Here is a 25,291-nt window from a genome sequence, read left to right as displayed (position 1 = left end):
TACGAGTTGAAGAACATGAAGAAGAGGAAACCAAAATTTAGAAGGGGTGAGACAGGCTTCTAGCCTATCCTTCATATTATTCATTCTGTATGTTCATCAAACTGTGAATGAAACTGAGAAGTAATTTTCTATAGCAAATTAAAGTTCAGGGACAAGAAATAAAAGCTTTGAGGTTTGCCAATGGTGTGATTGTCAGAGATGGGTAAGGTCTTGGAAGAGCAGTTGAACAGAATGGATCGCTCTTGAAAGGATTACAAGAGGAACCTTAACAAAAGTAAAACAAGGCAGAGGGAATGTAGCCAAATTAAATTAGGTAAGGCTGTTAAATTTAGGTTAGGAAATGAGACACCAAAGTTTTGCATTTTGGACTGTAAACTAACTGATGATGACTGAAGTAGAGGGGGATATAAAAATGCAGACTTGGCAGAAACAAGTGAAGCATATTTGCAAATCTGTCAATATGTAATATAAAGTTTAAGTGTTTGGTAGCCTTTCTCAAAATATTTGTCTGGAGTACATCAATCTTGAAGTGGAATATGGATAATAATCAAATCAGGCAAGAAGAAGATAGAGGCTTTCAAAATGTGGTGCTATAGAACCACCCTGAAGAATAAATGGATAGGTTGGATAACAGATGAAAAGGTACTTAACTGAATTACGGAAAAAAAATGAATTTATGGCACAACTTGACCAAAAGAAGGGATTGGTTGATAGGACACATCCTGAGGCATCAAGGAACTGTCAGTTTGGTAATGGAAGATAATGGATGGGGGGGGGGGGGGGGGGAGACGAGTAAAATTTCTAAAGAGAATCCAAGGCTTGAATACAGTAAGCAGGTTCAAATGTTTCGGGTGCTAACCGACAGATGACAAAAGACATGAATGTATGCTATTCAGTATATCTTCTATTACTGGACTGTGCTGCTTGGTAAAGTGTTTAATTTCGCTTGGTGTGTTCAGATGTAGGCATTTTCAATCATAGAAAACTAAGAAACTAAAATGAATCATTCATGCTGTTTGTACTTACCTGATAGATTAAAACTGTGTGTCATGGACGTTTAATGGAAGTACATTGTTGGACCACGTACTTTATTATGCAGAAATAACCCAACAATAATAAAAAATATATGCAAAGCCAAAACGTTGCACTCATGAAGAAACGAGGTTTATCGTAGCAAGTATATGTCAATTGTTGTGGTAGATTGAAGTTAATTTCTCAACTAATTCATTTCCCAGTTAAAATATTACTCAGGATGTTTATTGTGCTTGGAAAAAAATAGTGGTCAGATAACACAAAGTTGTTAAATATGCTCACTGTAGTGGTGATCTTTTAAATGTAGTGTCTTCCGTAGCACAGTCTCTATTCTTAACCTATCTTTGGTATAAATGCCTAGCTGAGGAAATTTGTGGAATAAATTCTATCTTTTGCAATTTTGGTTCAGGCACTGCTTCAAGCGAGACTCGGAGCATATATGTCTGAAGAAGATGATGAAGATGATGATGATGATCGATCTGAACTCCGTGGAGATGCTAAACCAGTTCCTGAAATAATAACTTTAGGTGATGATGACTCTGACGTAAAAGGGCATTCAAGTAAGAGAAAACATGAAAGGAAGAGACGTCGGCATAGCAGGTAAGTTTTCTGTGTTTACCTATGGACCAACTGCATCAGTCTCGTACTTAAAGACTACTGTAGTGGTAGGTCCCCCTAAGTGCAGTAGTGTTTGGCAGGTTAGTGTTGTTCAGCATTTAATTCGAGATGATGGATGTAAAGATCAGCGGCTGGAAATTTGATTTGTCCGAGGATTTTTGTATGCACTTAACATTTCTTTCACATCAAGCAGTGTTTGTTGATGTGAAAAATGCCAAGTTGCGCCTTGGACCAGAGTCTACCTCAAACAGTGGCCCACTTGTTAACTAGGTGGGTAAGTCAGTTCAAAGGTCAAAGGAAGACATGATCGTACCACCACAATGCCTAGTGTAGCACTGCAGTGCTCATACCAATGTTCAGATTAAAGGCAGCTGTAGTTTAACATCTTAATACATATGTGTAATACTGTGTGTGCAAACAAGCCTTAATATGCATTTAAAACATAATGATAAAAAACATAAACAGTGCAGAAACTTCGCAAAATATTTGCATGCATCCACAAACTTGAGGCTGCATGATCTGCCTCTGATCCTGTTTTCTAGGACTGGCCACCAATCACACAAGTGTGAACTGCCATCTTTCCCATTTCTTATTCCTTTATTTTGTTCAAATCTGACCCTGGCAGTCAGTCTTTACCTACACCTCTAGGGCTAGCCCTTTTTGTATTCTGTAATTGAGAATATATCCCTAGTTTTCTTTAAATAACTCTTTTTATTTCGTCTCGTCCCTTTTGATGCTCACAATCCCATCCTTGGTATCTTGTACAGATTGTTATTATTATTATTATTACACATATTTATGTAAATAATCAATTGCAGTTTATTTCTCAGCAGATTTACAAATAGATACTACATATTAAAAATAAAACCAAATATGACTGTCACTACACATTTTAAAGGTGACATTCAGAACAGCTCTCAGACATAGTTATTACAATACTGGGCAATCATTTCAGTAAAATGTATATAATAAAAAATACATATTTACACTATACAGTGAAAATACTTGATTTGCATAAAATATTATTAACATTTGACAGTCACAAATCTTGTCAGTGTACTTAGCCCCACTCTGAACCAGGGACAGCTTTTTTTATTGGTAGTGTATGTCATTCTTAGATGTAGCGTCTTGCATAGTGACTGGAGAATTGTTTTCAAAGAGTGGGATTCTTTGTAATGAAACACACAAGTGAAAATGTGAATTGGTAATGTGTGATAAGTATTCCCATCTGGTTAAACAATTATTAACAGAGGTTCTTGAACTACAAATGATTAGAATCACTCTTTTCTGAGGAATGGGAGATATTTAGAGCAAGAGAAGAATCCCCCCCCCCCCCCCCCCAAAAAAAAAAAAAAAAAATCCATGTGAAATGATGGAATGCACATGACATAAATCAGCCTTTGTGACCATTTAGTCCACAATATGAGAGAATACTCTTGTCTTAGCAGCTTTGTGCTATTAACTATCAGTAACAGCTGGTTCATGAATCTTGCTGAATATGCTGAGACTGCATTTCGGTGTGTAGACTGAGGCATGGGGTTGTGCTGTGTTGAGTAAAGTTGGTGGAGGGAGAAAGAGGCCAAAAGTGCGAGGATGGGTAGCTGGCAGAATGGAGGCAAGCAGCAGCTGTATGGGATAGTAATGCAGGAGGAAAAGGCAGCATGTGCATGGCATGGGAATATGACAACACATGGGTATCAGAGCCTTGAGTTTGTCCAGCACGTGATGACAATGACATGGAGGCACGGTTTTGGGACTGCATGACAGGACAGAGGAAGGGGGGACAGTTGGGTGAATGGTGTGTGTACATTTGGTTAGTGGAGAATCTCAGTAAACCCACTGCATCCACACTATCCATCCAAGTTTCCCCTTCCTCTGTACTGTCACCCCCTCCCAGTCCACACCTTTATGTCATCGCCATTGTGTGATGTACAAACTCACCGGCAGTGGTGTCCATGTACATGTACTCTAGCTCATTAAAGGATTTGTCTAAAACCTAGGAAACTTTTCATTCTTTTTTCAAAAATGGTTCAAATGGCTCTGAGCACTATGGGACTTAACATCAGTCCCCTAGAACTTAGAACTATTTAAACCTAACTAACCTAAGGACATCACACACACCCATGCCCGAGGCAGGATTCGAACCTGCGACCATAGCGGTCACGCGGTTCCAGACTGAAGCGCCTAGAACCGCACGGCCACACCGGCCGGCCATTCTTTTTTGTTTGCCTGTTGATGGTTGTACACTTCTACTACTCAGAGTGTGGCCTCCTTTAATCCTAACTTACTTACATTCTTGCAGAACTTTCCGTAGCATTTTCACTGTGTACCCAGGTTAACAGAAAAGGACTTACCAGCAAATCAATTAAGATTTTCAGTGAAATGCTGTTACCTATATGTATGTGTTGCCTTTTGGGGTCAACCGATGGTTGTCTTCTTACGTGGCTGATGTAATGCCACATCACCAGAGATGCTGTGCAGGACACTCTCTGTCCCTAGTTTATTTACCACCCTCTCTCTCACAGTTCAGTGGCAACATATTGCCCAACATTACTTAATCCTACGTATCACTCATTGAGTACCCCTATTAACACAATCATTATAAACTTCAAATTAAAACCAGGCATGAAAAATCATCAGCTACTGCTTGAAATTATGAGGTTTCTTAACCCCTCAGGCTGGGTGCCCGAGTACGTACACGCGCGCTGCGAATGTCCGCACTGGCGGCATCCTGACCACGTACTCGCCAGTTGCAGTCTCGGAGGTAAAACTGTATTGCTCTGCCATCTGTTGATGACATCCGATACTACTTTGTCAGCTAACTATAGACATATTTGTGCTGCTCTTCTTCGAAGATCTTTGTCACGAAGTGAGGCAGTCGGGAGAAATAACGTGTTGTGTCTTACAGTACGAGCGACACTCTTGAATGCAAAACGATGCAGCGAAACACTTTGCGCAGTCTTACTTCAGAGCAAATTCTCACAGTTCTCAATGAACCGACGAATTGTTTAGATAGTATAAATGACAGCGGGAGTGATCTAGATGTTGACAATGAAAGTGATTTTGACTGTTTGGAAGAAACACCTGAAAGAAGTGAAGAAGAAATGGCGGACAGTAATGATGACATCGAACAAGGTGCACCAGTGAAACGCGCACAGAATGAAGAAGACTGGAAATGGCAAGAGGTTGACAGTTCTTATGTCTCTTTGAAAACACCATTCGTTGGTAAATGTGAACCTGTGATACAGGTAAATTCTGCACCTGAAGCGTTCAAGCTGTATTTCAGTGAAACCATCGTAGAAACAGTAGTGTGTGAAACTAACCGTTATGCTGCAGATTGTATACAAAAACAGACTGATCTACAACCTCATTCTAGACTACGTAACTGGGTAGATACTGACAAAGATAAGCTTTGTGTGTTTTTCGATTATTCAGAAGCCATCCATAAAGTTGTATTTCAGCAAGTATCCACTTTTGAGCATGCTGATTTTTTACCAGAGTATGCAACAAGACAGGTTTGATCTACTTTGCAGATTCCTTCATTTTGTAAACAATGAAGAACTGAATACATTTGAAGGCAATAAGAGATTGTTCAAGTTGGGTTCCATCATTGAGCACTTGAATGATACATTTAGAAATACATACAACATACAACATGGGAGAAAACATTTCTGTTGATGAATCTCTTACGTTATGGAAAGGAAGGCTGGCAATAAAAACCTATCTATCTCTCAAATCAGCAAAGTTTGTTATAAAGTCCTCTGAGATCTGCGAATCTTCCACAGGTTATTTATGGCAATTTATTATTTATGCACGAAGTTCCACAGAAATAGAAACTAAATATCTTTCTGCAGATACCCTGGAAACCAGTTGGATTGTAGTGAAGCTTGTTGAGCTTCTTTTCAACTTATGCCATACGCTTGGGATGGACAATTGTTATAACAGCATCCTTTTGTGCCACGTTTTGAAGGAAAGAGGTATGAATGTAGCTGGCACATTTCGACTGAATAGTAAGAATGTACTTGATGCCTTGAGACGTGCAAAACTGAAGAAAGATGAACTCGTAGCATATCATTCACACAGTGTAATGGTACTGAAATGGGTGGATAAAAAGCAGGTTGCCTTTATTTCTACATTTCATAATGGTGCAATTGTTACAGCAACCAAAAGGGGCAACGAGGTAAGAAAGCCTCAGTGCATAAAAGAGTACAATAGTTTTATGGATGGTGTAGATTTGAAGGATCAGAAACTACAACCTTTTCTCATGGAAAGGATGAAAGGTGTAAAGTGGTATATGAAAATGTTTAGAAGGCTGATGAATGTTGCGGTGCACAATGCTTTTATTGTTTACAGTGCTAGCGAAAAAACAACAGAAGAAACTCATATAAATTTCAGGCTTCTGCTCATAACACAATGCTGGAAATTCACGGGAAGAATGTAACTTCACCTCGATGTGGGCGACCTTCAAAAACTCCTGTGCCTGAACGGCTTACAGCAAGGCATTTCATTGAGAAGATCCCACCAACAGAGAAGAAGAGTAAGCCTACAAAGAGATGTGCAGGCTGCTGCAAGAAGACAGGGAAACGTAAGGAAACATCGTTGTGGTGCAAGGACTGTGGTGTAGGACTTTGTTTTGAAGATTGTTTCAAAATATACCACACTCAAAATTCATTTTAAGTGAAAATGTATGTTTTAATCATAATTAATATGTATTGATACCAATTCCTGAAATTTTCGTAACATTTGGACAAGTAATTCCCATCCTAGAGAAATTTCACTGAAACGCTGCATTTTGGGGCCAGCCAGCCATATAAACTACCGCCAGTAGGCTAGGCATGCGCCCTGAAACTACTGGCTTTGAAGGGTTGATGTAAGTCATCTTCCAACTCTACACCCTCATCTGCAGATCATAACTGAATAAATAGTGATAGGAGTAGTTGAGTTCCTAAGATCCATGTTGGTGTCTTTTTGCCATACTTCATGTAGAAAAGTGCAGGATCAGAAGTAGCTAGGCATGCCCCATGGCCTGATACCATTGCCTGAGTTCACTCTGTCTACTACTCGCAATATTCTTTCCTCTGAGGTGGAATGTTGTTGTCTCAAGGATTTGAATGTGGCAGCAGAATCTCTGACAGCCCTACTTGCAGCACAGTTGCTGCTCAAAGAGTCTGGTGAGACACATGAACAATGCTAATCTTTGGCAGAGCTGTAATCATAATAGTCTCAATGCAGATCTTAGTGCTTATAAACCTTAGAGCCTGAGATCAAGATGTACAGTTTGTAATGGCTCACATACCAATGGTGACTTGAGTCTCCTGCCTGTCATGTCATGTAGAAGTTACTGTGTCACCCATAATATCTTTAGTTCAGACGTAGAGTTACCACCCAGTCTAAAGTGAGTAACCACTCAGTCTAAAGTGAGAGTTAGTGAGCAGCCCACCCATATTTGTTCCCCATGAAATGATCTATCCAAAACTGTTACTTTACAGGTACTAACAGTTGCATAGCGTGAATGTCTAGTTTTGGGCACTGATGTCTACACAGGCTTGTCACAAGGGAAATCAGGAAGCATCATGAATTTCAAATGTTCCAGGGAAATATCAGGGAAATCTGAAAAAAAGTTCTGGAAAAATCTCATTTTTGTCTCAGTATATGAAATGGTTTGTTACTGAGATGTCACACATCACTGGCTGGGCAGAGCTGAGAATGTGCGCAGCTTCCCTGCTCCCTCGTTGTTACTGCTTCTCCCCTTCCTACCACTCCCCTCAGCTTGCAGTCAGAGCTGCCATGACTTCTTGCCACTAGCCTAGCAGCTGCCGACGAGAGGCAGGGAGGCATGAGGAGTGGTTTGTTTGGATCTGATTCTGAGAGATTGTTTGCACAGTGCCAGAGAAGGCAGTCATGTGTGCATGAGTTGCATATGAGTGATTCTGTGGATGTGTGTGCGATCTCATTTTCTGACAAAGGCTATGGCCGAAAATTTAGTTGTGATATTGTGATTGTCTTTCCTACGCACCAGTCTGCGCCTCAGCAATCATCTTTACGGTAAGTTGCTACCTATCCTCATTAGTATTGATTCTCACAGTATTTGTGCAGTTATCTGTTGCATGGATTGATCACAGCAGTCTCATTTCGTGAACATGATGTCTGTGACACGTGAATAGTTGGCCATATGAGTGGATTTCCATTACAGGCCAAAACCATAGGCCGGAAGCTCATTGTTCCCCACTAATGTGCAGGCCCTGCCTGTCAGAACTAGTCTCACCTATCTGCCCGCAGGATGGGTCTGTTTGTGTGGCATAATGTGGAGGATTTTCGTGGTTTATTTATGTACCCAGGACCGATGTGCTCCTCTATGGGCCACAGGCCATGGGCGATGGATAACAGAAATTGCAACTGTCTCACCACAAGTAAATTTGAGGATATTTCTGAAATCAGTGAAGGTATTTTAAATCCATCTTGTGCTCCAAGGAAATGTGCACTTTTGTCATGAGATGTTTTTTATTGAAATAAAATGACAACAGTGGTCTAATGATACACATATACCATTTGGTTTGCTTTCTCCATCTAAAAACAGCTCGTTACAAAAGATGATGTTAGTACTTAAGATTTTTGCTCACATGGGGGAGAAATACAGAAGTCCTTACATCTTTTTGTCAACTTATGTCTTTACATACCCTCGAGATCTCAAAATTTGTCGGGAAGAAATATTAAAACTTGTCTGGAAATCAGGGAATTTCACTTAGCGCATAGTCCATGTCAATTCAGGCAGGCTAGGAAAAAAATCTTACCTTCATAGTCTCAGATGCTATTAAATGTAGCATATGTAAAAATGAAGGACTAAGTAAGGAAAACGTATTTTTTGTTTTCTCCAAAAAAATTTCTGCTCCAAGATACAGGCCTCCAAAGATGACACTGTACATACCATTTTGAAGATTCGAATTTTGGGAAAAAATTTAAAATGTATCTCTGCAACAGTTCTAGATATTTTGTTTCTCTCTCTCTTTTTTTATTTTATTTGAAAGATAATTGCTTTATGATTACAAGGAAATCCTCCATTTGGAGTTCTTTTACTATAGCATTCTGACTTTTTTTATAATTTGTGGGAAAATTTTTTTCTCAAAAATGCCAGTCCATAAAATTTTGATTTTCTCTCCCTCACTCCCTCCATCCCCCCCCCCCCTCTCTCTCTCTCTCTCTCTCTCTCTCTCTCTCTCTCTCTCTCTCTCTCTCTCTGTCTGTTGATTAGTACCATGTAGTTCTACATTCCCTGAAAAGGAGATCTTCTACTTTTAGATTGAACAGGTTTTATAAAAAATTGAAATTTTTGCCAAACATGAAAGCTGTTTTATTACCACACTGTCGTGTAACAGGCTCATAAAAATCAAAACGTAACATAATGTTAGTTTTGGAAGATGAGTAAGAGACTCATTTTTCAAGCATTTTAAATGGTTCCAAAATGTATGTGAAAGGTCAAAAGACGTAAAGGGTTCAATTTAAACAACTTCTGTGGACAGTCAATGAACTACTGCTTCAGTACCTTCCTTTGCTATAGAGTGATGCATTTCTGTTAAACCAATAGGAACTGGAGTACTTACTATATTCAAAACATTGTGAACAGGAAGTGAGCACTGATGGCATTGTTGCTGTCCTTCAGCTGGAAACCTGTATCCAGCAGCTGATCCATGTGGTAGCATAAAGTTCACTACAATTTCGTTTAACTCATAACCGGTGTCTATAATCTCTGCAATCCACCAGTCACAGTCATACACACACGCCACAAACATCCCACTTCTGTGGTTGTGAATTTGAATATTTCCTGCTGTTTCTGAAGTGTTGGTTGAACGAATGAAATTTCTTCTTTCGTGCTCTGTTAAGTGCGAGCAATATGAGTTCACCCATCACTTTGAGTCCAAAAATGTGTCTTCTGAATTCCTTTCACAGGAATGGTTTGATTTTCACAGGAATGGTTTGATTGGACCATTCTTCTTTTTTCGGCTCACAGAATTCTTCGATTTCCTCTTTGGACAGAAGAGTGAGGGCTGTGAATGTGTAAGATTTCGCGACTCTCGTAACGTCCTCAGCATCTGAATTATAGCTGTATTTGATCTCGAACGATTGTTTTGTAGCATGGTGCTTCATCAGGCTGCCTAAATCATCGCAAGGCCCCTTCCCATGACCAGTAGCACTGTATACCCAGTCAGTTGTCACCAGCAACTTAACTCAATTCAAACAACTGGTAACAATTTTTAAAATGACTAGGAGCACCAACGGAAATGATGATGATCTACTCTGCTCCTTTTTGTAGTTGAAGAATTTTGCACATCGGTAGCAAAGCATGTGCTGACTCACGTCCTGTGTCATCACTTGTAACTGCAGCACTTGTGGTCACCTGGTCATTACTCGAATGATACCCTTGTACTTCTGGTGGGAGAATTAAAGACCAGTTCTCAGCAAAATCACAGTGAAACACTAAACATAGTTCTTTAGCCAGTACACACCCTTTCACTTCTGCAACGTGTTGTTGTTGTAATTTTTTCAGATGCCGGTGTTTTACTGCTTTCACTGACCATTTACCAAGTTCATCAATGAAACTGTCAAAGGCAACAGTTTTCTTAATTACTTTATTTTCCTCCCATGTCGTATATGTAATTTCTGCAGAGTTATTGGTACGTCTTCCAGACCAAGTGTCTGTAAAGACAGTCCTCCCTTTCCATGGCAGTCACCACATTTGTGAAACAAACAAGTCTCTCGCTGTACGTCACAGACTACTAATGATTTCACACACCCAACCGAGGTGTCGTATGTCACGTTCTCCAGTAAGTTATTAAAGGTTACCACCAAAAGTTCAAAATTTGCATACACACACAGAGATCTGTAGGTGTGTGTGGAACCACCCCCTTAGGTCGTAGTGCATGAAATTTTGATCTTCCAATATGTGAAGTTGTATAGTTGCTCTTATAAATTGCAAAAGTTTCTTTAATACTGCGAGTCATGTACCTCTTCACTTTCAAAACTTTTTGACCTTCAACTGTTACACTTATAGTGTCTTTTTTGTTGGCACTCTGGCGAGTACAGTCCCATTTATCTTCCAGATAAAATGACTGCACTATTTGAACTTGAGCTGCTCCTACAGGATGACCATAATAGGGATCTGGTCTTCCAAAGGCTCCTGTTACAGACCTCACATTTCTTGATTTGTCTACCATGTACTTTGATACTGATACAGCGTGCCTCAAAATTGTTTTCTTTGAAATTGTCTCTGGAATAATAGTTACAACTTAAATGTTTTCACTGTAGGATGCACAATATTCAACAGCTGAATTGATATTTGTGAAAATTCCTGGCAAGAGGTGCAAGATTGCTTTGGTTCATTTTCTTCTGAAGATGGAAATTCTGCTTTGAAGAGTGTGGGTCAGTTTTCCCGTAGTGTATTCATGCATAACTTTAGTAATTTCTCTGCGCTTTCTTGATGCATAGAGCTTATGACTCGGCGTCTCTGACCACTGTTTCTTAACAGCACTAAACACGTACCCCTGTAGTTCACTCATTCAGGGTATTTAATTCTTCGTCTATTGATGCAAAATCTGCATCATCTGCACCATGGGAGGTTTCGCCTTGTTCTGTCAAAAGATTTAGAACACAAAAAGTCGTCACTGGAAACATCTTCACTTTGAAACAGTCTTCAAATGAAAACACTTATTCCCAACCTGAACAGAGTCTGTTTTTTTTTATTTGTCTTACATATCACTCTTTTATGGATATGCAAATAGTCAGTACACTTCACTGTCCTGTGGTCCTAGTCAGAAGACATTTCAAACAGTCCTTTTCACAAAACACACTGCAACTGTGTCAACTGACAAATTCCTCACGAAAACACAGCACTTGGTGGATGGTGTCATATTTCTTAGAAGCCTCTTCAGTAAGCAAATTAGGACTGAACAACTACAATGCAGAAACCTGCAATGAACAACCATGACAAAGAAACTGACGAGGAACTATAACACAGTGTAAGAAATATCTGCAACAATGAAAGTGAAAAGAAATAACTGCAACAAAGAAAGTGATAACTGCAACAAAGACAATAGAAATAAACATTGTAACAACGAAATTAAGTAAGAAACGACTTCAGTGAAGATATTCATTACCCTTGAAAGTTAAAAAAAATGATTTTTTAAAAAATAAAACCTGTCCACCTTAAAAGTGGAAGCTCTCCTTTACAAAGAATATGGTACTGCATGGTACTAATCAACAGGAAAAAAATCTAACTTTTCTGGATTGGCACTTTTGGAAAAAAATTCTGTAAATTAAAAAAAAAATCAAATGGCTACACTAAAAGAATTTTGACAGATATGTCCAAATGGAGGATACCCTTGTAATCATAAAGCAATTATCTCTCACACAAAAAAAAACTCTAACAAAATATCTAGAACTGTTACAGAGATACAGCATTTTAAAAAATTTTCCAAAATTTGCATCTTCAAAATGGTGTTTGCAGTGTCGTCTTTGGTGGCCTGTATCTCAGTGCAGGATTTATTTTTTATTTATTTTTTTTATTTTTTTGAGAAGACAAAAAAATACATGTTTCTTACTTACTCCTGAATTTTAACATATGCTAAATTCAATAACATTGTATGCCGCACGGAAACTTGTGGTTTCCCTAAACCTCAGTAATCAGTAGTTTAGGGCTCTCCTTCAAGTTTTTGAGTCACTAAAATATAAAAACAAAATGATGCCAAGGACAAATTCAGCTGGAGTAAATTTTGCATCCAAGAAGAAACTGTTTACAATACAAAATCATTATATTTTTAGCCCAAAGAATTTATTGTATGAAGGCTTCCCAAGCTACTGTTTCACAAATGTATCACCATGCATCACAGCAAAGAATTACATAAATAATTATTGACATCTTTTCATAGTGGATTCCATGCCTCCCCCAAATATTTTTTGTGGTGGATGTGTTCGTGATAAGTCTTATTCAGTTTTGTACTATATATCTTATACATCTTTCGCCCCCCCCCCCCCCCCCCATGAACCCTAGACCTTCCGTCGGTGGGGAGGCTTGCGTGCCTCAACGATACAGACAGCTGTACCATAGGTGCAACCACAACGGAGGGGTATCTGTTGAGAGGCCAGACAAATGTGTGGTTCCTGAAGAGGGGCAGCAACCTTTACAGTAGTTGCAGGGGCAGCAGTCTGGATGATTGACTGATCTGGCCTTGCAACACTAACCAAAACGGCCTTGCTGTGCTGGTACTGCGAACGGCTGAAAGCAAGGGGAAACTACAGCCGTAATTTTTCCCAAGGGCATGCAGCTTTACTGTACGGTTAAATGATGATGGCGTCCTCTTGGGTAAAATATTCCGGAGGTAAAATAGTCCCCCATTCGGATTTCCGGGCGGGGACTACTCAGGAGGATGTTGTTATCAGGAGAAAGAAAACTGACATTTTACGGGTCGGAGCGTGGAATGTCAGATCCCCTAATCGGGCAGGTAGGTTGGAAAATTTAAAAAGGGAAATGAATAGGTTAAAGTTAGATATAGTGGGAATTAGTGAAGTTCGGTGGCAGGAGGAACAAGACTTCTGGTCAGGTGAATACAGGGTTATAAATACAAAATCATATAGGGGTAATGCAAGGGTAGGTTTAATAATGAATAAAAAAAATAGGAATGTGGGTAAGCTACTACAAATAGCATAGTGAGCGCATTGTTATGGCCAAGATAGATACGAAGCCCACACTTACCACAGTAGTGTAAGTTTATATGTCGACTAGCTCTGCAGATGACGAACAGATTGATGAGATGTGTGATGAGATAAAAGAAATTATTCAAATAGTGAAGGGAGATGAAAATTTAATAGTCATGGGTGACTGGAATTCCATAGTAGGAAAAGTAAGAGAAGGAAATGTAGTAGATGAATATGGAATGGGGGAAAGAAATGAAAGAGGAAGCCGCCTGGTAGAATTTTGCACAAAGCATAACTTAATCATAGCTAACACTTGGTTCAAGAATCATGAAAGAAGGTTGTATACATTGAAGAAGCCTGGAGATACTGACAGGTTTCAGATAGATTATATAATGGTAAGACAGAGATTTAGGAACCAGGGTTTAAATTGTAAGACATTTCCAGGGGCAGATGTGGACTCTGACAACAATCTATGGGCTATGAACTGTAGATGAAAACTAAAGAAACTGCAAAAAGGTGGGAATTTACGGAGATGGGACTTGGATAAACTAACAGAACCAGAGGTTGTAGAGAGTTTCAGGGAGAGCATTAGGAAACGATTGACAAGAATAGGGGAAAGAAATACAGTAGAAGAAGAATGGGTAGCTTTGAGAGATGAAATAGTGGCAGTAGAGGATCAAATACGAGGGCTAATAGAAATCCTTGGGTAGCAGAAGAGATACTGAATTTAATTGATAAAGGAGATAATATAAAAATACAGTAAATAAAGCTGGCAAAAAGGAATTCAAACGTCACAAAAATGAGATCGACAGGAGGTGCAAAATGGCTAAGCAGGGATGGCTAGAGGTAGAGGACAAATGTAAGGATGTAGAGGCTTATCTCACTAGGGGTAAGATAGATACTGCCTACAGGAAAATTAAAGAGACCTTTGGAGAAAAGAGAACCTCTTTTATGAATATCAAGAGCTCAGATGGAAACCCAGTTCTAAGCCAAGAAAGGAAATCAGAAATGTGGAAGGAGTATATAGAGGGTCTATACAAGGGCGATGTTCTTGAGGACAATATTATAGAAATGGAAGAGGATGTAGATGAAGATGAAATGTGAGATATGATACTGCATGAAGAGTTTGACAGAGCGGTGAAAGACCTAAGTCGAAACAAGGCCCCGGGAGTAGACAACATTCCATTAGAACTACTGATAGCCTTGGGAGAGCCAGCCCTGACAAAACTCTACCATCTGGTGAGCAAGATGTATGAGACATGTGAAATACCCTCAGACTTCAAGAAGAATATAATAATTCCAATCCCAAAGAAGGCAGGGGCTGACAGATGTGAAAATTACCGAACTATCAGTTTAATAAGCCACGGCTGCAAAATACTAAGACGAATTCTTTACAGACGAATGGAAAAACTGGTAGAAGCCGACCTCGGGGAAGATCAGTTTAGATTCTGTAGAAATATCCGGACACGTGAGGCAATACTGACCCTATGACTTGTCTTAGAAGCTATATTAAGGAAAGGCAAACCTATGTTTCTAGCATTTGTAGACTTAGAGAAAGCTTTTGACAATTTTGAATGGAATACTCTCTTTCAAATTTTGAAGGTGGCAGGGGTAAACTACAGGGGGTGAAAGGCTATTTACAATTTGTACAGAAACCAGATGGCAGTTATAAGAGCCGAGGGACATGAAAGGGAAGCAGTGGTTGGGAAGGGAGTGAGACAGGGTTGTAGCCTCTCCCCGATGTTATTCAATCTGTATATTGAGCATGCGGTAAAGGAAACAAAAGAAAAATTTGGAATAGGAATTAAAATCAATGGAGAAGAAATAAAAACTTTGAGGTTTGCCGATGACATTGTAATTCTGTCAGAGACAGCAAAGGACCTGGAAGAGCAGCTGAACGGAATGGACAGTGTCTTGAAAGGAGGATATAAGATGAACATCAACAAAAGCAAAACGAGGATAATGGAATGTAGTCGAGTTAAGTCGGGTGATGCTGAGGGTATTAGATTAGGAAATGAGACACTTAAAGTAGTAAATGAGTTTTGCTATTTGTGGAGCAAAATAACTGATGATGGTCGAAGTAGAGAGGATATAAAATGTAGACTGGCAATGGCAAGGAAAGCGTTTCTGAAGAAGAGAAATCTGTTAATATCGAGTATAGATTTAAGTGTCAGGAAGTCATTTCTGAAAGTATTTGTATGGAGTGTAGCCATGTATGGAAGTGAAATGTGGACGATGAATAGTTTAGACAAGAAGAGAATAGAAGCTTTCGAAATGTGGTGCTACAGAAGAATACTGAAGATTAGATGGGTAGATCACATAACTAATGAGGAGGTACTGAATAGAACTGAGGAGAAGAGGAGTTTGTGGCACAACTGGGCTAGAAGAAGGGACCGGTTGGTAGGGCATATTCTGAGGCATCAAGGGATAACCAATTTAGTATTGGAGAGCAGCGCGGAGGGTAAAAATCGTAGAAGGAGACCAAGAGATGAATACACTAAACAGATTAAGAAGGATGTATGGGGGTTGTTTTTTAAGTAAGGGCCGTTCGCGCGCATAGGCCCGTAGTTCGCGCGGATGCCGCAACAAGCCACCGCGCCACTTGCCGGCATCCTTCCCATTCGCACTGATGCAAGTTGCAGCTCTTTAGCTGACGTGTACGCATCGCTGTGCTACTTTATAATGTTTACGATTATTGAATCGCCTGCCGCGTGTGAGATATGGTCAGTGATACGTTTTTTGACCGCGAGAAGCCTATCAGCTGCAGAAATTCATCGTCAGTTAACAGATGTTTATGGCTTGAATGCAATGAGTGGAGGTAAAGTGCATCAATGGGTTAGAGAGTTTAAAAATGGCCATCAAAACATCCATGACGAAGAACGCTCAGGCCAGCCCTCTGTGATCACTGATGATTTGGTGGCTGCAGTCGAAACAAAGATTCGTGAGGGCAGAAGATTCACAATTTCCACTCTTTCTTTGGAATTTCCACAAGTTTCAAGATCGGTTTTGTACAAAATTGTGTCTGAAAACCTAAACTTAAAGAAACTGTGTTCTCGGTGGGTACCCAGACTCCTCACAGAAGACCACAAAGGGAAGAGATTTGCCACTTCATTGGACTTTTTGATTCGTTATGAGGAAGAAGGGGATGACATGTTGAGTCAAATTGTCACTGGAGATGAAACATGGGTATCCCATATCACTCCCGAAAGCAAGTGACAATCGATGGAATGGCTACACGCAACCTCACCCGTCAAGGTGAGCCAAACAAACGCTGTCAAAGCGCAAGATTATGGCAACTGTGCTCTGGGACCGGCGCGGTGTTTTGCTAGTGGACTTTATGCCACGAGGAGCGACAATCAACTCAGATGCCCACTGTGCAACTCTAAAGAAACTCCGCAGAGCAATTCAAAACAAAAGGCGCGGCATGCTGACAAAAGGAGTTTTGCTCCTGCACGATAACGCTAGGCCTCACACCTCTCAAAAGACTCGGGATTTGATTCTTTTGGCTGGGAAGTTTTGGACCATGCACCATACAGCCCCGACCTTGCTCCTAGCGATTTTCACCTTTTCCGGTACCTGAAACACCATCTTGACGGGCAGCGCTTCAATGACGACAATGAAGTAAAAGCGGCCGTGAACTCTTGGCTGTCGGAGCAGGCGGCCGAATTCTTTGAAGAGGGAATTAAAAACTTAGTTGTACGGTATGACAAGTGCTTAAATAAACAAGGCAACTATGTAGAAAAATAGGTGAAAGTGTGTAGAATCAGAAAATAAAAGTTTTTTTACAAAAGTATTTGTATCTTTTTTTAAAAAATAAAAATGGCCCGTACTTAAAAAACAACCCTCGTAGGTTGCAGTAGGTACTGTTAGATGAAGAAGCTTGCACAGGATATAGTAGTATGGAGAGCTGCACCAAACCAGTCTCAGGACTGAAGACCACAACAACATCATCTTTCGTTGGGCAGGACAGGTGATGATGCAGGTTATGAAATTATGTCATGTTGCAGGTAGCTCTGCGATTTTACAGCTTAGTAGATTTTTGCATTTCTGAAAATAGTGGCAGTAGGACTAAGTGTAGGGTGTTCCATTTATCTGATGACTGCAGGCCCGGGGTATTGCAGACCGGCCATGAAAGCTGCACCTGCCAGTTGAATGAGTTCTGCAGGACCACACTATGCCTCCGCTCTTTTTTTTCTGGGTTTTAGCCGGAAGGCCATACAAACGTACATGCCTTTTCGGCCAGTGTCATTCGAGCAGTGAAATAGGCATCACGAGTGCAATAGTGAAGTTTGTGAAAGCAACAATAACAAGAGCAAATTATTCAATTCCACAACGATTGTTTATTTACAATTCCTGAGTGCATACAGAGTCCGCTTACTGTTCGGAGATCGTTTGAACAGAAGTTTCCAGATGTTCAAGTTCCAAGTCATGATGCAGTTCACAAATTAGTGAATAAATTTCATCAAACGGAAAGTGTTCAAGACAAGAAGTGTAAATGACGACGTACAATTCAAGACAAGAAGTTTAAACACTGACGTACAATGCTCACAGAAGCTCATGTTGATGACATTGCATACCATCTGGAAAATTCCCCTAAAAGTCTCTGTTACATCTTTCTCAGCAGACAAAAATATTGTGCACCTATGTACAAAGAGGTGCTAAGCTGCTTGGGCTGAGGCCTTATAAAGTATCAGTAGTACAAGAACTTTGACCTGGTGATCCTGTGCAGAGGGTTAAGTTTTGCAAATGGGCTTTAAAACAAGTGCATTACAGTGAAATAGATCCTCACCTCATTCTGTTTTCAGACGAGGCTTGATTCCATTTACACAGGTATGTTAATTCCCGAAACTGTCGACATTGGAGTGCAGATAGACCTGTTGTGCTTCATGAGGAACCCCATCATGATCAGAAAACAGAGGTGTGGTGTGCAGTTAGTAGTGACAGAATAACAGGCCCATTTTTTTTAATGGCACAGTTAAAGGTGAAAGATACGTGCAAAACATTTTGTGACCGTTTTTTAATGAAACTGAGTGAAAGAGACTGAAGCTTCTCATTTTTTCAATAGAATCTGGCAAGGGCTCATATGGCCAATGTTTCTTTGAATGCAATTTATGTGTTCAATGAAAGAATGGTTAGTAACAATATCTGACCTGTTACAAGTCGTGATTTAACTCGCACAATTTTTATTTGTGGGGTGCAGTGAAAGACAAAGTGTACTCAAAAACATCATCACACAATAGAGGAACTCGAGGATAATATCCGTGACTCTATTAATTCAATATCTCAGAGAGAATTACATCGTGTGATTCACTTCCACTTCTTTTTGAATGTATGAAAGTGGGTACTTCCTAAGTTTCCCTATGGTCAAGGTGCATCTGTATTCACCTTGCTATTTCAATCCACAATATTCCATCCTATGGGGCAGACATGCATTTAAGGCTAATAGAGTAAGAATGAGTAAATTACAACTGGATCAAGTGTGAGACAGTGATGCATCTTAGAACAGTTAAAAAGAATGTTACAAATGACAAATATCCTCAATCCATTCTATTCCTACTGAATGAAGTGGGTGTTTGTACAACAGAGCATTGATGCACACATTGGAGAAATTTGTGTAAAACATGTGCAGCCCCATTGTGCTGTGCATGATTATAGCCCATGTCAGCTATGTGTCACATATAACCCAAACACTTGAATGCTCTAAAAAAATGTTATCACTAACTGCCATGTCAGAGAAATAGGAAAAGTGCCATAGTTGTGGCCCTGTGGGCGAGGGTTACTGAACGTCCCTCCATACAGGAATGATACCCACTATGTTACATATGGTTCATTCAAAGCACCCCTTCATAACAGATGATTCAAAATTGCTGTCAAGATTTGCCTATGAATACTATTCATGTGTTTCTTTCATGCGGACTTCAGTCCTATGGTGTAGAAAGTCCTAAATGTTCAAACAGAGACTATATTGAAAAATAATGAGTACCATTTGCCATAATACATTGTATAAGTTCAACTGCCTATGAAATTTCTCTTGTAGCAAGTTTTATGGTATTTTCCTCTTTAGTTTCAGTAACACTTTTTGATCAGAATGTTTTTAAAATATTTCTCACACTATTGTCTACATTATATTTACAAATTTTTGTTCAGCTGCAATACGATTTTTTCCAGAGTGTGATGATAAGAGCTAAAATTTAATTCTTTGCTGGGCAGACCTTAGAGGCGGCGGTATGCCCTTGCCTTCCTCCAACTTAGCTTTTGAACCCTATAGTTTAATTTGAACTCAAACCAAGATGCTACTTGGCATGTTTCACACTAACAAGTCACTGCCAAAATTGAAAGTAACAATAAGTGACTTACCTGGACCAGACGTTATTGAACCACAGATGTTTCGATTTTTTGTCTGCGCTTACCCCTGAGCCAAACATTTTGTTGAAATTAAAATGTTATTGCATGTCTAAACTGATGAATTGTGTATTGATGTTAGAATTCATTGCAGGAGCAAGAGCAGACATAGAGAAGATAAACGAGATGATAAACGGAAAGAAACCAGAGAAGAGAGAGACCGTGACAGGAAAAGGAGCACATCAGATGTATTGCGAGATGTGAAGAGAATCAGAGAGAGTCATAGTTCATCCAGACGAAAATCTGCTGATAGATCTCCTCTTAGGTCATATGATGGAAGAAGATCATCAGATAGAAAAATTAGGGATGATGTTTGTAGAAGAACTGGTATTGCCAAGGAATCTTCAAGAAGAAGAAGCAGCAGAAGCCGTTCTCCAGTTCGTAAGTGACTTTATTTAATTGGTATTGTAGCATAATTTCATTACGTGTCAACCAGTAAGTGCATAAATGTGTCATTGCTGTTGATTGCTTCTTTGGTAGGCTATTAAAAATGTCAAAAATTATATCATTCTATATTACCATTCTCTATTAAGCTAAGAGCATTGTGAGCATAAGCTGTTGAACAATGGAATGCAACAGTATGTTTTAGTAACATATATTAAGAAATGTTGTGTATACACGTATGTGCAGCACTGTGTACATTGTGACAAGAGACATTTAGATCTGCATAGATTAGTAGCAAAACATTATATTTAAAATATTTTTCTTTTCTGCTGTCTTGTTCACTGCAATGTTTAATAATATTTGATTTTTTTTTTAATTTAAAACTCTTATTTTTGTTTTGTGTTCATCGTTTGATATTTTTTCAGTTGCACATTTTCGTATTGTTTTAGCATTTCGCTGTGGTGAAACTTATCATAACTTTTCTTGAGAGATAAGACTAAAACTTGTTCTAATTGACATCTAGCAAGCATGTTCTCACCCCACAAAAGCTCAATAGTTTGTGGTTCTTTCAAGCTAGATTCCCAGGAAGAAATGAATCAAAAAGAGGGTTAGGAAGGGTATGTGAGTCATTTGAACAACATATTGTTTATGTGGTCTGCAGCTCGTGGTCTCGCGGTAGCGTTCTCGCTTCCCGAGCACGGGGTCCCGGGTTCGATTCACGGCGGGGTCAGGGATTTTTCCTGCCTCGAGATGACTGGGTGTTGTTGTTGTCGTCTTCATCATCATCATCATCATCATCATCATCATCATCATCATTCATCCCCATTATGGTCGGAGGAAGGCAATGGCAAACCACCTCCACTAGGACCTTGGCTAGTAAGGCGGCGCAGGTCTCCTGCGTCGCTCCCCTACGCTCCGTAAAGGAGTATGGGACTCATCATCATCATCATCATCATCATCATCATTGTTTATGTCAACAAATGAACAAATATGTAATACAGTGATAATTGGATTTTCGTATGGAAATAAGTGGGATTGATGGGGTCCTGACTTCCAGTGTTAACAAGGTGTCCAGAGTACTCATGGAGAGTAAAAGAATTGGCTTGTTAAGTGTTCCAAATAATTTATTGTTGATGTGTTTGTATTCCCTAGAATGTTGTGAATATTAGCCTATTTTGGCTTCTGGACAGATACTTGTGGTCTAAAAATATTCATCAGTGCAATGTTGTGTGCCGTCATTGGTCCAAAAGTAAAATTATTGTTGCACTTTTTCATTTATTCTCAGCCACTTGGATTTCATTCAGAAGGTGTTAAATGAACAGTATTGTCTCTTAGGTCACTGCCAATATTTATATAGATTGCATATGGTGGTTTTTAGGCAGTTGCGTGCAACTTTGAGATCTGCACAGAAAACCCATCATTTGGGAAATACATTAAATCCAATCAGATATCGATTATGGAGAGAATGAACATTGAAGTATTAATTGAATTGAATTCACTGACAGGAAATGTATGGTATCAAGGAAGACGAATAGAACAAAATGCGATTGCGTGAAATGAGGTACAAGTTACAGGAAGAAACATCAGTGAGAATGATAATGAAAGTTTGAATCAGGCCGAGAGGCTTTATGAGATGGCGTAATGGTTATGATGGCTTCTCAGTGAAAAACAAGGAATTCAGGTTCAAGTCACAGTCTGCTGTAAAGCTCAGCCGTTTCACTGCTGTGTCTGTACATGTACAGGTGGCAGTTGCTACACGCCAGGTGCTATGCTTGTACATGTATGGGTTTACCATATTTACTCGAATCTAAGCCGCACTTTTTTTCCGGTTTTTGTAATTCAAAAAATCGCCTGCGGCTTAGAATCGAGTACAAAGTAAGCGGAAGTTCTGTAAAATATTGGTAGGTGCCGCCACAACTAACTTCTGCCGTCGAATATATGTAGGGCTACACAGGCATGCTTTGCAGGCACAAAGATAAATACTGGCGCCAAAACCTCTGCATCAGTAAATAAATTAAAAAAAACAGTGGAAGACGAGCTTTTTTCTCCACCCCGAGTTTCGACCACTGCATTTTCATACATTATCCAACGAAGTAAATACAAATTCCATATTGTTCATCTTCGAATGTAGCAGCCTTTCAATGTACTACGAAAATCCGGCTGGCAAGACTGTTTGGGATGTTTTTCAATATGGCCAACTCTACGTTCTGAATTTTTTCCTACCTGTGACGAGAGATGGTTGCTAATAGGAACTTTTTATCAATTGTGAACCACATGCAGTATTCTCTTCACCATAAGAATAATACGAATATAAACATTTTGCCATGTATTCTTTCGTGTTTGCTGCTATCTCATTTAAATCCTGTGTGCCTAATAAACTACGAAACTAGAGAGAGACAACAGCAAATGCGGAAGAATATACATCTCCTGCCATGTTTATATTCGTATTAATCTTACGCCGAATATGATACAGTCAGAAATGAAGCACGACAACTGACTAGATTTTTAAATCTAAGATGGAGATGACTCTAAGTTCTGTGCAGAATGTAATGTACTAAAGAGGCGTCTGCAAAGATTTTCAAACGGAGAAAAATTTTCGCTAAACTATCCTTCACTTCTTCTATCACACGCAGTCTATTATTTGGTTCTTGTTGATCATTATCAAAGAAAGCAGCAGTGTAAGTAACAACAAATAGCAGTCTCTTGCCATTGTTTTGCTAATGAGATGATTCCTTTCTCTTTTTTAATTGGAAGCGGCGGAGCGCGCACAAAAGCAAGCCATGCCGCGAGCGGCGACAGGTCATAAACACTCATTATCAGAATGCAACAAACAATGCACGACATAGTACAGTAATGTATTTTCAGCTTAGAGTTACGTAAACACCTATAACAAAGAGAACGGCACTTATCAGATCAAAGAAAAATAAGCAATCAATTCAAACCAGACGAAGCACATGAAAAAGGAAGGGTACCCGTATAAATATGGACGGAGCGCCTGACGCATAGCAATGGCTACCTGGTAAAGCTTAACTGCTAAGCTTACAACTTGAACCAAACTACTGTAGCTGTATCATCATTTGTTCGACCTAAATTGTGTCTCATATTACAATGGACCAACTTTGTTTCAATTTGGAGGTGCGGCCTAAAACTTTTCGCTCCCCTTGAATTTCGAGTCTCAAATTTCAGGTGCGGCTTAGATTCGGGAAAATTTTTTTTCCTTGATTTCGAGTCTCTTTTTTTCAGGTGCGGCTAAGATTCGAGTGCGGCTTGGATTCGAGTAAATAGGGTACTCCTCAATTTGCTTTCTACACTCATTTTAAATCAGTTTCTTATATTGCTTTGCTCTGATAAGTGCTGCTTTCTGTTAGATCTGTTTACTCCAATCCGAGCTTAAAAATTGCGTTGCTGTACTATGCCATTCGTTGTTGCTTCCCTAATAACATTTCTGGTGCGACCTTTCCAAACCACAGCCATTGAGCTGCCCACCCTCCACCACATGCTTGTCTCAATTAAAAAATGATTTATTCCACACTTCAGCCACAATAACTGTGGCGTGCTGCTGTGCCAGATGATAACTATGTTACGAGTATGGTCGGGAAGGTGTAGCTCCCACCTTATATGTCTGACTCAGCCTTTTGAACCCACAGTAATTGTAAGTAATTGTGTTTCTAAAACTGTAAAAATAAATATGTGTGGGTTATATTTAGGTGCCGATATGTTTAATTTCTTATTTCTGACTTACCAAAGAAAAATATCGACTGCAAGGTAGTCAACTGCTGATGCGTTCACTGCAAAATCAAGAACTTGTAACTTTTGCAAGAAAGCACTCACCCTTACATAATATTACAATTGGAGAGTTGTTTGAAACCCAAAGTAGTGGCTGAGGAAATTTGCAACAGAATATCTTTGGCTTCACTCTGACAACCATGCCTCCATCCTTGCTACCCTCCCTGCTTACCTTTCCCTGTTGCTTCATAACCTGGGTTGTGAGTAACTGAATCCACTTTCTCTTCTTCCCTTTTTTCCCTCTCCCCTCCCTGACGAAGGAACAAAGTTCCGAAAGCTAGGAATGTAAATTTTCTGTTCTGTTTTGTGTATCTATCGGCTGTACTGAGCTAAGGTAAGCACTGCCAGCCCTTCTATCTCTTTGTTAATATTTAATTCACATCTGATATTTATACATTTGTGGTTAAGGCTGAAATACTTTTTGTAAATAGCACTCTAGTTAAATAAGTACCAGAAAATTAATACAAGGTGGCAAAAACCAAACCTGGTTTCATGTTGCCATTGGTGACTGTTGCAAAACTGAGGTTGTTATACACGCTACAAATGAAATCATGGTCACTGATAAAATGCAACAGTGAGTCGAGCAACTGTAGCATACGTGTGTGCAGCTTACAATAATTTCCGCTATCAGATCTTATGAAAGATCTATCACAAAATCCTTTGCTAAGCCGATAAAGTTATTCAGACCTTCCATCCTGTCTCTTGTGTATAAGCTCCTGACACAAACTGAGGTTAACAGACAAATCTTCAAATTTTGCAACTACAGTTGTGTTCACAAAGGAGGCCACTATTATAATATTGTGCAATATATTGTACCATGTGAGGGTAGCATTACACAATAAACGGCAGTTCCTTCTGAGTCTAAGAGAAATTCAATTCACTCCAAATTAATTAATGCAAAGAGCTGAAAAAAGTAAGTGACAAAAGTTCAGGGATTGTACTAGGGGATGCATATTAAAGTACCATGCGGTGCTTATAGAAATGAAATTCCTGACTATTTAGGAAACACCAGATACCTCAGTCCGTAATAGCAGAGGAAAGTGAAGATCATGGTGTTATGACAGTAAGCAGAAATATGTATTTTACGTAACAGTAGTTTTCAGAATTGGCAAATAAGGTATGGTCAGCTCTCGTATGACCATACATGCTTTTTTTCCCCAACAGTTGTTACACCATAGGCATAACATCACATAAGCTTACAGGCAGTAACTAGTAAAATAAATTTTTGTTTGCAGCTGTTGTTGCCATACAGAAATACATAGGTAACAACACATGTACACGACAAATTACACGGTTTGTCAGTTTAATTTGTGATTAGTCGTTGCTATTTATGAATCTGTGCTGCAGTGAATGAGTCCCTGGGTCACTGAAATATTTACTGGAA

At 39.4% G+C, this 25,291-nt stretch overlaps 1 protein-coding gene across 2 annotated transcripts in view; it reads left to right on the top strand.

The window, feature by feature from the left end:
• LOC124795116 (serine/threonine-protein kinase PRP4 homolog) overlaps positions 1 to 25,291 on the top strand; it is a 164,002-nt gene that overhangs the window by 31,038 nt on the left and 107,673 nt on the right. For both annotated transcript variants that reach the window (XR_007016646.1, XM_047258972.1), the window contains exons 4-5: positions 1,442 to 1,632; positions 19,832 to 20,118. Coding sequence is in view for 1 of the 2 variants with exons in the window: in XM_047258972.1 (XP_047114928.1) it covers positions 1,442 to 1,632; positions 19,832 to 20,118 (478 nt within the window). In the remaining variant the exon portion in view is untranslated. The remainder of the gene's footprint in view (positions 1 to 1,441; positions 1,633 to 19,831; positions 20,119 to 25,291) is intronic.

The sequence above is a fragment of the Schistocerca piceifrons genome, chromosome 4, assembly GCF_021461385.2.
Source record: "Schistocerca piceifrons isolate TAMUIC-IGC-003096 chromosome 4, iqSchPice1.1, whole genome shotgun sequence".
Lineage (NCBI taxonomy): Eukaryota > Metazoa > Arthropoda > Insecta > Orthoptera > Acrididae > Schistocerca > Schistocerca piceifrons.
This window is presented reverse-complemented; position numbering and strand designations above follow the sequence as displayed.